Here is a 16,286-nt window from a genome sequence, read left to right as displayed (position 1 = left end):
TATATTAAAAGTAAAATCAAGGCATGTTGAAATTCTGAAGGGTCAAAATCCACAAAAGCGATGTTATGATGAAAGTTTACATTCTGACATTTGACGCTGAAGATTTTTGGTTTATCGCAATATCACAAAATAAACATTAAATTAACAGCGCGTACGGTATTGCTGGCATATTCTGTGCATATTGAATTGGTCATTATTACTGCAATAGCTAAGGTGTTTCAAAAGTCAGAAAGTATACGGTAACAGCCCAGAAGTTCAATACATTCGAGTACCGGTATCTTTCGTTTGATTATTTCTTGCCCAAGCCTTGTTTAACTATGTTTGTGTTTTTTGTAATATATTTGTGTGTGTGTGTGTGCTGGTGGGCGGGCAAATGATATCTCTCATGTTTTAAACTTTTTTAAAGGTTTTGCTCGCCCTCCAGAATTCTCCATTTTAAATTTGTGTATATTATGGAGTATTCGAATAAACTATATCTATGAATGACCACATCTCTAAATCTGAAGCCAAATCGATACCGGTACAACGGTTTTTAAAATATCTGCTTTTTTTTAACATTTTATTATTCCACTAACTTATTAAAAATTGCCATCTGCTTTTTTTATTCTCTACACTTTCAATAGTTCACAGTTTCAAGACTAGCAACATGCCGTACCTCGATAACTGTCAATGTTTTCTGTGACATCCTTTGCTTATGGAATTTTATTTTTTATGAATAAATAATGTTCATTTTCTCACTTTATCACATCATGATGAAATAATTATTACATATATTATTATTTTATGTGTTTGAACTGTTTATGGACGCTAGATGCTTCCAGTCACTTCTTTCCGGTTTTTTATTGACCTTTGCCACTGCCTTGGTGTCTTACACATTCCTGGATTTTTCAGAGTTTTATTTAAATCTTTCTGTCTATTCAAAGTATTGGTTTGAGCAAATTTCCCTAAGGATAAAAATGTGCCGATTGTGTTACAAAACCTAGTGTTGTTCTTGTTGATCAATCGAAAAAATTCAAATCATATCAAATACCAACCCTTGAAGTATCATATCATAGTGGACTAGTGCTGTAGTGTTTTGGGCGAAAGTAACCTTAGTGCACCAGTGTAACACACATTTTTTTCACAAAAGCTGGGAACAAAATAAGTTTTTTTGTTACACAGTGTGTTATCAGTACCGTTTTGCTTTTCTTTGTGTATATATTCATTGGTATTTGTTATTCACCATATACTTTCTTTTCATACAGTGGGTAAATTATTGTTCAAGTAAATGAATTGTGATTTATGCTTAACTACGGTCTAAGCTTGTTATGTTTTTTCAGAAATATGGCTAACAATATTTCATTTAAGTAGTTTAGTTACATTCACTGTTTCTGGATATACTTGACCGGACCAAACATGAAGCCGAACGCTAAAAAACTGAAGCTCAAGCGCAAAACAGCTAGATCTAAACGAGAAGCAAAAGCTAAGCGGTTACATCAAGTTTCCTCTGATGAGCAAGAAGCACATGGGAAAGTTAGAAAGCGTCGAAAACTGAGACGTAAAAGACGGAAAGTTAAAACAAAACCTGCTCAAATTGTTCCCAAATTGGAACCTAAGACCAAGATCATTGATGCTGATGAAGATATAATAGATGGGTTCAGGTTGGATTCAAATTTTTCTGTTTTTCAATTTCATATAATTCTTGCTTGTCTTAGACTTGAGTTTTTATGGTCTCATTTCAACATAATTTGGACCAATATTGGTATAGTTAGTTTTGTAAAGAAATTTTTATAGAATTTGCACTACCAGCCTATGGCTAAATATTGTAAGATACCAACTTATTTCAATGTAGTTAGAAGCTTAGAACTAAAATTAAACAATGTAAAATAATTGAATTTTATCCTTTTGTGATGGAATTTTTATCGGATTCTGCATGCTAAGCCAAGGATAGATTTCTCCAATTGCAAAACATTCAAAATAGTTTGAACAAAAACTGCTACTTGAATAGCCCCTACCATTGAAACTAACTCATCCTGACCTACAACACAATGCAAAAGAATACCATTTCTAAATTTACGATTTGTGATATGTCATATAAATCTGGCTTGTATCTAGAAATAAAAGTATTTTATAGCAGAGTGGTTCCAAGGTTGTCAACAACTAAGGCCACAAAATTATTTTTGTAATGTTTGCGAGCCACACCTAGTGCAAGAATAGGTGAACAGCTCACCATAAAATGAAAATCTTTTTTGTACAAACAAATTTGGGGGCTCCCGAAGTATGCGAACCAAGATGGCAGACATCGGAATGTAATATGTGTAGTGTACTAGGTAAGGGTTTGGCCATAATTTTAAGTATAAATACTACGGGAGGCTCTTGGCTAGTCTTCGAACTGATAATAGGACTAAAATAAGGAAAATTGAAAAAAAATTATCGCCTAACCCTAACCTGTTACCCATGTTACGTTTCGATGTCCGCCATCTTGGTTCGCATACTTCGGGAGCACCCAAATTTGATTAGTGCGAATATCTGGTTGATTTGGTCGTGTTCAAAAAATACCTTACAAATCACTGCTAATGCATTGATTTCTGAATTTAGCCAAATGTGAGGTACAGGATGGTAATTACTACATACAATTTTCCTACAGCATTTTTTGTGTTGCTGTTCGGTGTTCAGGCTGGTTGTAAAAGACAGGGAGTATATTGTTATGCCATAATATATACCTACCTAACCTAGGATTATAGATTCCTCATTCTATTTTTAGTTTTTTATGAAGGCTATTGAAATATTGTTAACGGATATTAGTGACCGGTAAGGTAGAAATCAAGTTAACAATAACAACTCGGGAAATTGTGCTATGCTAACAATATTGTCTAGCAAAGCACACTATTCATTTTTGCTGGTTGCCTCGACTAGTCATTACACTAAGGGTTCTGAACCTTTTTTCTTTCGTGGCCCACTTTCGTTGCATAATAATACTGCGACCCACTAACTTTCTCGTGCAAGGGGAAAACTACAAGAAAATCATGATTTTTTTTTGCAAAAATGGGTACTTTTACTTTAATAATTAGAATGAAAAGCAGCAGCATCATTCATTGCTTAGTTACAATGAAAATTTGACTATAATGACACAAATGAAACTAAACTTTTCCATAACCATAGTAATTTTTAATAAGCTTGCGGCCCACTTGAAAATGCCCTAATGGCCCACCAGTGCACTAAGGAATTCAATGACATTAGTGATGTGGCAATGTCTCAAGTGATGAGGTATTTTTAAAACGAAACAACACCAAATGAGATCTTTGATTACTCTTCAGCAAATGTGACGCAGGCCACAGATAATGATGCTGCAGGTGTTGGTCTGGACCACTAAAAATTTTGACTAATTTTATAGTAATGACAATTGTCAGTTTAAATAAATTTTATTGTATGACAAATGAAAACGACATGCACACTAAGCAATTTTTAATTAACTTATTACTATAAAATCTGGCTGTGTGTTTTGGACACCCAGTATATGTCATTCTATTTCAAAAAAGTTCATCAAACACAAAATTATTCACTTTAATATGATTTTATCTCTTTCTGACCTGTAATACTCAAATTTCTTCTCACATTGTTTTTGTATCAAATTTCCAATTTCTAGGCCATGGCTTATTCTGTAATCCCAATTTATTCGAAAACATCAAACATAAAGTTGTGTATTTTAGCAAAATTTTCTCTCCACCTGACCGATGAAACAATTTAAAACAGTGGTTCCCAAACCGTGGCCCGCGGATCAATTACGGCCCACTTAACGATTTAATTTGGCCTGGCCTAACACTTTATGTTTAATATTGTTGTTACGTCACTATCACAGTTTAAGCATGTGTGTATTCGCAACAACTCAATTCGATATCTTAATTATATGTTCCGGTATTGGTATTAGAGTCCTGCGAGTGGTCCCTTCTCCTGGCCCGCAGATATTCTTCAGCTTCTAATTTTGGCCACCGGTCAATCAACTTTGGGAAACACTGATGATTGGAAATTAAAAATTCATGAGGGAATTGTTCATCAAATCCTGTTCGAATGTATGCTTGGTGTCGAAAAACAAACACTGATTAAAAAAAAAACTGGATATACTGCCAAATAATTTCATAACAAACTGAAATTATGAACAACTATTTTTAGGCGGCCTGTCAGAATTCACTGCATATAAGCAGACCCCCTGAAAACAACCCTAAAACAGTGACTTTTTAAAAATTTAAATGTAAGATGCCCTCTGCCCATAGGTTTCAGTCCCTTTACACAACTTGATTATTCGATATTGGCCATTCCGAAGTGCATTTGTTATTTCAGTTCAAATGTATATTTTATAAATGTCCATTTCAATAATCAAAGCAACCCATTAGCCACACTAACTGTACTGGGCACTCGACTCCAGAGAGCATTTGGTCACTTCAGCTTCACAGCTGGTTGGTCATACCATCACAGATCATGCTCAGCCATCTGGGAAAATGCTAGTTGCCAGAAGTACAATAAATATACATTTAACAAATACTATGTACAAAAAAAAAAATTACATTCGTCTCTAACTTTGCACCTTAATTTTTCAGTATTCGAAGTTTTTCAACCATGGAGGATATGCAGCTGGCTTTCAACTCATCTACTGCAAACGTTTGCGTCAACTCTTCTTCCTCCTCAAACATAGATACAAGGATTCCTAATTCAAGTAATGAATCTACTAACGGTGCTAGAGCACATACGAAGCGCAGCAGTTCTCGCGAGAGCGTTACGTCGCGATCAAGTGCCGGGGATGGCTATCTTGGCGAATCAGAAGTCAGTGAAGGGCCTGATCTGGAGAATTCTGATATGGATTTATTCAGGCCGGCTCCGAAAATATTTTTGAAGCCGAAAAACCAGACTTTCGCTGCATCATTACCTGGGTCAAGTAATAAACATTTACCTATTACATCTCAAAGGGTAGAAATATCTCGCCCACCCCCACCATTAGTGCAAGCTCCGCCACTTAGCAGTACGCAGCCAGCTCAACGCCATATACCTCAAGATGTAAAGCATGCTGTGCGGCACCACCAACAGCAAGCCCCACTACATCGCCACACTGGTTCAACTACCACTTATCCATCCCGTGACCCTACCCATACTGGTAAAATACCAAGCGCAATCTATGGAAGGCCGGTTACAGAAACACCAGATCGTGGTCGCCCTAGACTTAGTCCTCATTCTGGCAGAATATACCCTCGCAACAACTCAACTCCTCAACAGTCAACTCATAGCAGTAGTGGGAAACTGCGCAGCCCTCCGTCAAAATCATTACAACTCTATAACCCAATTGGTGCTCATGACCAACAGAACTATTTACGTGCGGAATTAAACAGTCGTTTCTTGGCATCAGCGAAAGGGGGTGAGTCGCCTCAGCCAGCTACAGTGCGTGCTGAGATACATCAACACCAACACACGCACCAGCATACCCACCAACATACAATTACTGCCCAGCCTTACCCAGAACAGCAACAATACCCATCCACGCCTTCCTACCCCAGTAGAGCCCCACAGTATCAACAAACATCATCTTTCCGTCCAGGACACGCCCTTCCCACACCCTACCACCATTTATTCAATCCACCTGTATACGGCCAACACGCACCTGCCCCATTTGTAGATCCTATGATGGCTCTCCCGTCCGCCGGTCCTAATTTGGGGTACCAAAATCTTGGAATTCCCCCATTTAACCCTCTTCTTAACCCTGGTACCTTTACCTCTAATTTGCATGGTGCGTTCCAGCCAAAACAGCTTGCCCCTCCACCTTTAATTAAAGCCCCAACAAGTTCGCTGTTTCGTCGACCGAATAAAGGTCGTTGGTGTGCTGCACATGCAGTTGTGGCTTGGCAGATCCTCAAGCACCAAAGGAGGCAAAGTAGTGATCCCTCTCAAAAATTGGATCTCGTGGCTCGTGGTGCTAATTCCTCACAGCGTACCGCGTTTCAATCTCACCCACAAGGTGGGAGTAAAGATCAGTCTTCTTCTAGCAAGTACGCAGCTTTCGGAGGTCTCGGACAATCTTCTCAAAGCGAGCATTGGGACAGGAAGAGGACGCATACAGAAGATAGGGACCGATACAGAGAAGTTCCAAGTTTGCGGGGGCGTTCTCCAACTAGTCATCGTTCGAGGAGTCCAGTTCAAGGTCATCCCCATGGTGATAGAGGTCATCAACAAAGCGACAGAAATCGCAGTCGTAGCCCGATGCGACGGCAAACGCAATCCATCCATGGTCATCATTCATCTCATGTTCCAAGTGTACAGCCTTCGTCATTACTCCCAAGTGGACACTCGATGTCACACTTACCGGGACATTCAAAGTTACCCCCACACCCAACTGCCCCACATATCCCTAGTGGGGCTGTACCCCACCCATTATCTGGATACCTGCAAGAACAATTACAGCCTCAGCACTCAAGAATGACCGAGCTTTCACGTCCACCTGACTTTTTACTCCCCGGGTTAGCAGCAGCGGCTTCTCCCTACACCCGCCCTCCAGTTATGTTCCCCCCTGACCATTTAGCTGCTGCTCTGTACCAGCAGCCCTTATATCGCTCTGGGCTTTATACTCACCAAGCCCCCATGTACCCCGGTTTTCCCCCTCAAATGGCGTTACATAACCCCTATCGCCCCGCAAACCCTTAGGAATTCACCCTATTAATTGAGGATTTGAGGTAATTGATTTTAAAATATGAAAAGTAAAATATAGTTTAAGGCAAGTCATTTATTACTCTAGAAGTATATTCAAAACACAAATAAATATATATAAAAACAAGAGGGTAAATATAAATGCGCAAAGCCAGTAAACCATTAAAAAATAGCAGAATTATAATTATGGCCCATATTTATAACTATTTAAATATGATCACCAGTTTTTCTCTAAAATAATATCACATATTTTAAATCTTTAAACTTGTTCAATGAGCCGTGTAATTATGGCACATTTTTGAAAACTGTTCAGCTATCAAATACAATTACAGTCGGAAAAAAAGTTGCCAATTTTTCGAATGAAACGTTTAAAACATGAGCCCAAAATGTGGCAGTAATTTCAAAACTTTGAACCTAACAATTATATTTGGGAATAAGGAAGTCCAACATAATTTGTTCTATTCTCAAAAAAAAAACTATTACTATTTTAATGTCATGGAGTAGTTTTTTTTGTTAAACTTGCCTTTTTTAATAAAATTATGAATTATTTTGTTTCTAAAAACTAAAATTGGCATTTTTTTAACTTTGTGAGAAATGTTCCATTCCGAATATCATTATATCAATTTTAATTGAGAATAAGGTCCTGAATACTAAATTCATAGATCTGATTCGGGTAGGAGTCCTCGAACTGAACCCTTGGTTAAGTTCAAGTCACACGTAATACAAGATTGGGTCTCAAGGTCATCCCCATGCTGATAGAGGTCATCAACAAAGCGACAGAAATCGCAGCCATAGCCCGATGCGACGGCAAACGAACGTAAAACATTCGTACATTTTCAACTCATGTATACTCTTCTGTCTATATTTTAACATAACATTAAGACTGCAGGCGTTTCTAAGAGCAGGGAACTCTCTGTGATATAAAGATACACATAGATGGGTGACTTGGAGACCTTTTCTGTAAGACAGGGGTGCACAACACAGGGCATGCGAACCAAATTTGGCACTTCATACTCTCAAACGTGGCACACGAACGGTTTTGTAACAAAAAATTATTTATGATATACATTAAAATCAGCAGTTTTTCAGTGCATTAAATTTTTTCAATATATAGATATTCGTTATTAAGTATTGTTATTGAAATTTCTTTAATGCGTGTTTTACAGGAGTTAATTTACAATACCAATGATTGTGCGTGGCACGCGACAAGATTATCTTGAAATATTTGGCACGAAACCTTATTTGAGTTGTGCACCCCTGCTGTAATATATCCGCAAATTTTGAATCCTGCATACTTACTATTTGTCTATAATCTAACATTAGGTCTGCATTATCTCTGGGAGCATCCGTAATTCTCTTTGAACCCCTTTCATAGTGATATAACTGCATATAGATGGGGGGGGGGGGGGGGGGGGGGCTAGATCTTCTTCATAAGCACACACTCAACTCTTGCATTCTTATGCTCTTATATCTATATTCAAACACTGAATCTACATAGCTCTCTGGGATCCCTCTAAGTGATATTTCTATAAATGAGCGGTCCTAAACCTTTTTTATTCGCATAAAGATGAGAGGCCTTGGATCTTTTTTTATGACCAATTCGCACACTCTATTCTTTTATGCTTATGCCCAGGGATGTTAAATTCAACATTCAAATATTGCTTTTCGTGTTTATAAGAATACCAAATATCGCGCACATGAATACAGAATATTACACACACATTCTAGAGCCGCCGCATGAAAACATTTTACAATTATTTAATGCATGTGCCCCTGGATTTTAAAACTGTGAATTCAATTTATGTAGGGGGTGTTAGAATGTAGTCAAGTATTCGGTTATGGCCATCCCAGCCTATGTCCGCTGCGTCAATAATTCATTATTAGCTCTAACTTTCATGTCTGGGAGCATCTTGTGCCCCTCTATCAGTTATATTCCCGCATATAGGGGGAAGGTTTTGACCTCTCCCATAAGAAATCCACTCTTGCATATTTATGCCTTTGTGTCTTAATTCAACCAACTATATTCAGCCATCTGTATACATTTTTAGAAACATCAATAGTTTCTTGGAACCCCCCTGATATTTCCACATATAGATGAGTTGTTTTGACTTTTCTATATGTAATTCACACACGCTCCTGCATACCTATGCCCTTGTGTAATCAGGAGTTTATTTTTGTTCACCAAACTGAAAGCACACAAGATGAACAAATTACAATAGAATATGAAAAAGCATTTCAGGGTGAAGGGGAGCCGTGGAAAATGAATTTTGGTTATTATTGAGTCCTAATGTGTCCCATGTGTCTTAATACAGCCTTACTTTATTCAACTATCCTTATACATTTTGAGGAGCATCAATAGTTCTTCTGGGGGCCTATATAAGTGATATTTTCCGCAAATAGATGAAGGAATGGACCATTTCTATAAGCAATCAAAAATACAATATAAGAACTGTTCCTTTTTCAACTTTAATCTGCTTAGTTTGTGTTTTAAATATTTTAAAGAACTATTTTTTCCTCATTTAATAATTCCGCAATGATCTTTCTTGTATATATTTTTTCACTATTTCCCTGTTTTTATTTGTTATTTCATAATCATTTTCACTTGTAAAGCTATGTTTGTTTATAATGGTATTCGATTCACAATCTTCGGTGGTGCATGAATGTAACCTCCCAGACACTCGAGGTTATATTTTAGTTGTTTATATTGTATAAACTAAAAATATATATGAAATCAAATCTAATGCCCTGGCAAACAGTTTATTAATAGTGGCAAATCTAATAGATATTTCATCATACAGAGTGTCTATAAAGTCCCTATACAATTTCAATTTTTTTATTATATCAGTTCTCAAAATATCTTAACCAGGTTTGTTGTTTTCAGTAATTGTTTAAATATTTTATTTCATTCAATACATCTGTGAGGGCCAAAACAATATATGGTATCGATAAATTCCCTTTGCAGTTTTAAATAATTTTGAGACTTAATGGACACCCTTTATTATAACAATATACATATAATAATATAGAATCCCTGATTGAAATGGAAATTGGAGAATCTGTTGACTGCACTGGCGAAACTCTCGAATTTGGAAGCTTGTTTAAAAACTACTCTTTTGGAAGAATATTAGGAGCTCGATTTATTCCATTTAGATGATGGGAGTCACTTTGTGAGTCTGATAGTTGCCACTGAGTTTTTTTTATTAGATTGGCTGATTGTCATTTTATTAATGAATTTTTTGAGTCTCTGCCAGTGCTGCCTCACCATTTTAAGAGATTAATTACGCACATTTGAAAATGAACTTTTTTGTTTGTGTATTTTTATGCTGAATATTTATGAAATGAACTCATGGACACTCTGGTAATTTCATTTTTTGCGATGAAGTTTTATCTTTATAGTTTTGGGTACTCTTGTAGTATGTGCACCGGTTGTTCTATTACATGTTGGGGACTTCCTGTTTTAGCCAAGTATACCCCCTGCCCATAGGTTTTAGTCCCTTTACACAACTTGATGTAAAATAGGAGAACAAAATTAGTTACCTCCATGGTACACATACTTCTGGAGCGCCTAATTTTGTCTTTATTCTCGATATATGTGAATGCCATTTTCAAGTAGTTCTGGATTCCAGACCAAAAATTTTGCAAATTTTCAATTAATATTGTGGATTATACCAAATCTAATTCTCAAAATTCGAGAGATATATTATTTTCATCAAAAATGCTATAATAATTTTAGAAAATTTTTGCTTTTTGCAATGAAATGTCATTTCTGAGATCTGGTTTTGTATTTGAGAACTAGGGTCTTGGATACTTTTTTTTTTCATTTGAAGTTATGAATTGTACCGAATCTTACTTTAAAAAATACCAGATATATTGTTTTTATTGAAAATGCGCAAATAATTTGAAAATTTTTATTTTTTGCAATGAAATGTCATATTTAAAATTTTGTAATTAAATTTGTCATTCATTTGTTTCTTATAATAGAAATGGATTTTTTCTTCGAAATCAAAGATATGAATTATACCAATTATCATTCTGAAAATTTGACAGTTATATTGTTTTCATTATAAATTTTTGAAAAATTAATTTTTAAGTTCTGTATCTATTTTGATATGGTCTGGGTAAATGAAATGGATTGAATATTCATTGATGATATGAAATATCCCAATATCGCTTGAAAAAAATTTAACGGATAAAAAAAATTTTGAATATTGAAGTAGAACCTCTTCTCAAATTGCATAAATTCCCTATAATGTCCTTACTATATTTGCCGAATGTAAATCAGAATGAATTCAAAATTATAAGATGTTTTTATATCTAACCTTGGTTTTCTTGTCTAGTTATGGAATAATTGAAATAATTTTTATTCCTTTTTGACTTGTAAAATGACTTATTATCAATTTATTCCTGATGTTACTGATACGTTCGTTACTTTATTGCTGCTTTTATTGAATATGCTCTAACCTTGACTAAATACTGATTGAAGATTTGGCTAGGATTGGTATATCTTTACATATAGGCAGAGTTTAAAACGCAAATTGCAAAACTCTGTTGGCACTAAAAATTCAGCTATATGCCTAAGCTATTGCTTGGTATTCGTTGATTACTTCTCATAATGTGTAATGGACTGAAAGCTTATTAAATCTCAAATCCTGGTTCCTTAGCCCAGTTCATAATAAATGGGCACTCCCGAAGTATGTGTACCAGATTAGGGTTAGGCCATAATTTTATTCCAATTTTTCTTATTTTAGTTCTATTACGAGTTAAGGGACTAGCCGAGTGACTCCCGTAGTATTTGTACCTGAAATTATAACTAACACTAACCTGATACACATACTATGCTCCGGTGTTCGCCATCTTCGTTCAAATACATCTGAAGTACCAATAAATTCGGTGGGTTATGCCAGAACATGAAGCTTTCGGTCCTTCCAAAATATAGTAGTTCCCTACTTAGCATTACAGATATCAGTAGATACATCCCAGTAAAGGGCATTGCTCAAAGCAAAGGCTTGAATACAGATTGTATAAAATACCATATGGTAATATTTGATGGTGTGTGGTTTTTTTATGATCAATAATTTTTTATTCTCGTTTTTATTCTTATTATTGTTTATGTTAATCGGAATATTTATGATTGTTTGCAGATATTAGGTTAAATAGTATTTTTAATAAGACTGAAAGTTCCCGGTTCTCCATCAATTGATAAGCCTCATTTTAATGGTATAAATTGAACAGTTTGGATCTTAGAGTTGCAGTGTTCAAACATGGAACTCAGTGATGTCGGTGAGGGGGTATTTGCTGCAGAAATGTTGATGCGAAAAAGGATTAAAAAAGGACGTGTCGAATACTTGGTAAAATGGAAAGGATGGCCGGCTAAATTTAACACATGGGAGCCGAGAGAGAATATTCTAGATACAAGACTGTTGCAAATCTTCAAAAAGCAGGAAGAAGAGGGGGAGACAGGCCCAAAAAAGCGAGGGGCGAAACCGAAGCGATTGTTAACACAGGATGTATCAAAATCAGACACAGATAAAGTTCAAGAAGACATTAACATGGAAAGTGATCATGCACAAGATGACATTGACAAGGGTTCGAATCTCGTCCAGACTGAGGAAAATATTGAAGATGTGGATTCAAATAATGAACTAGACTTAACAGAAACTGATTTAGCTCAAAATGAAGCTGAAAATGAATCAAAATCAACTGGTTTCACTGTCTGTACGGAGACTGTTTCTAATGCTATCACGAAAAGGAAATCTGGTCGCCTATCACAGAGTAAAAATAAATATCGTCTGGATGATTTCGCTGAAATTTCTACAGTTTCAAAATTTAAGAAAATAAGACGTATACGAGGTCGCGGTCGTGGAATCAATATTGCATCTGGTTCACTCGGATTTACAAGACGTACTTTAAACCCAACAGGAGTTTTGGGGAGGAGAAAGTTCATACGAAAACCTGGAATGCGAAGTATGTTTGGGTCAAGTGTCAGAGGTCGTGGTAGGGGTCGAATTCCTGCAAAAATAAGGAAATGGAAAGATAATTTATTGAATGACAATAACGAAGTTCTCACTACAAAATCTGACCCAAACTGGACAGAAAATGAGATTGTAATAACTGATATAACAACAAAATCTTCAACTATAACTTTTACCGAATGCAAACAACCTGCAGGTTTTTTTAAAAAGCGGTCATAAATGTTTTAATATAAGTTTGCTCAGAGCAAGGTTGCGTGTTTTACGTTTATTAAATTGAATCATGTTTTTTATTATTAAGTTTTTATGCGAATATAAAACAATAACACAGTTTTCAAAAATACTGATAAAGGTGCCCAGTGGGATTCAAAACTCCAGGTACGGGTTTTTCTTGGTATTGAATATACTAAAAACAGATTTCCTAATTTCAAAGAACTTTCAGCTCTAAGAAACGAGTTTGTTGATCATCATGGCATTCACAGAATGGGTTGGTACCGATCCCGAAGTGTCGATAACAAAATAAGAGATTAGTGTTAAATTTCATAGGTTAACCCAGCGGTTCCCAGAAGGTGCGCCGCAGGTTGCCGAGTGCGTTGTGAAAATTAACAGAATTGTGTTAAACATAACTAAAATTGAATGTTTTACGTATTGTATTTATTATAAATGTTTAATTGTTTCTTATTTTGAATGCTGTGTACATGAATTCTTTCAGCATTTCGAAAAAAAAGGCTGAACCGAGGAGAAAGAGTTGACATTTTGCCTTTATTTCTCGGGCCTACATGTTCACGATTTTCAAAAGGCATAAAGTACACATTAACGATAACAAAAATGAGTTTTATATGAAAGCAGCATTTTTTGTGTAGGTCGAGATTTTTCCCTGATAATTTTGTGCCGCATGATCAAGTTTGGGACCCGCTGGGTCTGTCATTTGAATTTTATGACTTGTGGAGGAAGCTGTAACAAACCGTCCCACAATGGCAGGGAGTTGAGCATATTTCTATCGATTCATATTTATCCATTTTAAAGTTGTTGATAAGACCTTTTCGGCGCTCCTGAAGTATGAGCAAAAAAGGCGCACAACCTGAACCATAACCTGGTACAACTACTAAGTTCAGGTTGTGCGCCATCTTGGTGCACATACTTCTGGAGGTCCCGTTTTTCACATGTTATTCCAAACGACTTATGACTGGAGATAAAAAAAAATTTACATTCAAACTAAAAATTTCCTGTGACTCTGAAACTGATGATGACTGATGCGGACTTGTGCCCAACACTTCTATCATTACAATGCTGTTTATGAATCTACTTTTACTTTTTATTACCAACAGTACCGACTTGACTTGGTGAATTTTGTGTACAGTACTAGTCTTCGTACTCGAACTCAAAAGTTGCCTCTGATTTGTGACTGACTCAGATGCTTGTGTCCGACACAGGTATTATTTAATGTTAAGATTTAGAGTAGGATTTACATCTTCGTTCCGGGAAGAGAAACGTCGATAAGACCACCGACTTTTGTCCAGTTACCAGTCCATATCGGGTTTGTGGTTACCAATACATAGCCAGTTATTTGTTTCAGGTGCATCGACTTGTTGGGTTACAATAATAAGTTCAATGTTGTTTATGAAATGTACTATAACTAGACTCAGGACTAGGGCTGGGCGTTCGAAACACTGTTTCGATACGCTTCGAAACACTGATATGTCGAAACGGCGCTGTTTCGACTTCCGAAACGGATATTATGACGTCATAGCAAATGCAATCAGAAATCAGTCAAGGTATTATTCAGCGATGTCCAATTCGGAGTTAATATCCGAATTTTTTCGAATATTGCGACTCTCAAATATCGTTTTTAGTGTTTATAAGAATATTGAATATCGCGCACAAGTCCTAGCGCCGCCGTCCACGTTCTGATTGAAAACATTTTACAATTATTTCATTTTTTGTTTTATCGTAATCGGAGACACTCTTTGCGACGCGCAATAAATGACTGCCGACATGAAATGATCACGTCGGGGAAGTTTTTTAGTTGAAAATATTTTACAATTCTTATCGTATATTTCAACATTGTGGAGATAGTCTGTGTTATCGCGGCAATAAATATAAAATCAAATTTTGTCGTAAATAATCTACACGATTTCCAGTCTTAATTCTCCGTCATTGGCGGATGGAAATTTGTGAATCGGGTCCACTCCTTTGATTACGACGATGATCGCGTTATAAGCAAAATGAAAATCAATTCCCCCCCAGTAGCACAACAGTCAATATTTGTGGGAAGGGATAATTGTGGCGGAATTTAGTTGAACGATGTCGATGTCACGCTGACGATAAACAGTCAATGAGTTAATGTTAATTTTACTGTATAATTTAAAACATTTCTCTGAGCGCCTAGTTGTTCTTTTTTCTGTGCTTGTCAAGATAGGCCACAATTCATAACTACTGTAATGATTATTAAGTCCATTTCCCTAGAGCAAAAATAACTAATTTCACTCAATGATAATATCATAAAAGCCAATTTCCTACGTTCCTGGAGTTTAGAATGTATTCGGAATTCAGATTTAAAAATATTTTTTACAATGTACTGGATCACGAGGATCTGTGGCGTCGGATAAAATAGAAAATAAGCATTGATACGTTGAGAGCCCCATATGCCATGCTGCTTGTGAGCCCCATCTCTAACAATGACGTAATTCGTGTTATTCTGGTGCCATTTGGTCACTGCTTTGTCATTGAGCAGAAACCTTCGTGGAATTATCATTATCGGTTCATGCTCACGAATTAGCCACCAGTGCTTCCTTTTTGTGGTTTTAATTCTGGAAAATATGTGCCATTGTCCATTACATATACATTAAATTCGTTGGGTAATATTGGTGACATGTTTTACTGTCTGTGACAAACGTGTGTTTCGTTTTGAAGGCAAAATTTCGTTTCGATTTCGAAACACCAGTGTTTGCCCAGCCCTACTTCGGACTCTGAGAGTACTTTATTTTACTCAAAACTAGAACTAAAAAAATCCTACGATTGACCATTGCAGAATTGTGTTGATATTTGAATGTCGTTTATGAAATATACTGTGACTTAAGACTTGGCTGTGTGTACAGCGCTAACTTCATGTGACAATACTGCTCAGCAATATATTAGTATCAATTTGCTCTGATCTGTATTTAACACGTCGTTTTTGAATTACTATTATGATGAAAGTGCACTTTTATAACCGATCACAAAAGAATATCTTTCAAGCAATGCTAGCATTCATATGTGTCGTATAATAGGAGAATTGTTCAGAATGTAGCTTTAGGGCGCATGCAGTAGATTACATCATTCCCATTAATCATTGTCCCACCTGATCCCATCCTTGCTGTTTGTTGGGTACCGTAGTATTTGCACCAGGTCAGGGTTCGTCCACAATTTTATTCCGATTTTTCTTATTTTAGTTCTATTACGACTGTCGGTGTTAGCCAGGTGAATATACCCACTACCCATAGGTTATGAAGTAGGATATATCAGTCCCATTAATCATTGAGCCACTTGATCTCATACCTTGCTGTTTGTTATACATTAGTCTTTATGCTAGTCTTTTTGTAAATACACCAAGCCTTCGGCAGTATTTCCCCCAGCTTTTTATTTTAAGGGGGTGCTCCCAAATTTAGGGGG

General features: G+C 36.3%; 2 protein-coding genes across 2 annotated transcripts; both read left to right on the top strand.

Moving 5' to 3' along the window:
• The first annotated feature begins 1,307 nt into the window (after window positions 1-1,307).
• Window positions 1,308-11,808, top strand: LOC120348409 (uncharacterized). The gene is made up of 2 exons (XM_039418525.2): window positions 1,308-1,640; window positions 4,575-11,808. The coding sequence occupies exons 1-2, from the start codon at window positions 1,396-1,398 to the stop codon at window positions 6,661-6,663; spliced, it is 2,334 nt and encodes a 777-aa protein (XP_039274459.2). The 5' UTR covers window positions 1,308-1,395; the 3' UTR covers window positions 6,664-11,808.
• Window positions 11,795-15,875, top strand: LOC120348419 (uncharacterized). The gene has a single exon (XM_039418536.2). It carries the CDS (start codon window positions 11,928-11,930, stop codon window positions 12,855-12,857), a length of 930 nt encoding a protein of 309 aa, XP_039274470.2. The 5' UTR covers window positions 11,795-11,927; the 3' UTR covers window positions 12,858-15,875.
• Window positions 15,876-16,286: the final 411 nt, after the last annotated feature.

Source organism: Styela clava, chromosome 8 (assembly GCF_964204865.1).
Source record: "Styela clava chromosome 8, kaStyClav1.hap1.2, whole genome shotgun sequence".
In the NCBI taxonomy this organism is placed as follows: domain Eukaryota; kingdom Metazoa; phylum Chordata; class Ascidiacea; order Stolidobranchia; family Styelidae; genus Styela; species Styela clava.
This window is presented reverse-complemented; position numbering and strand designations above follow the sequence as displayed.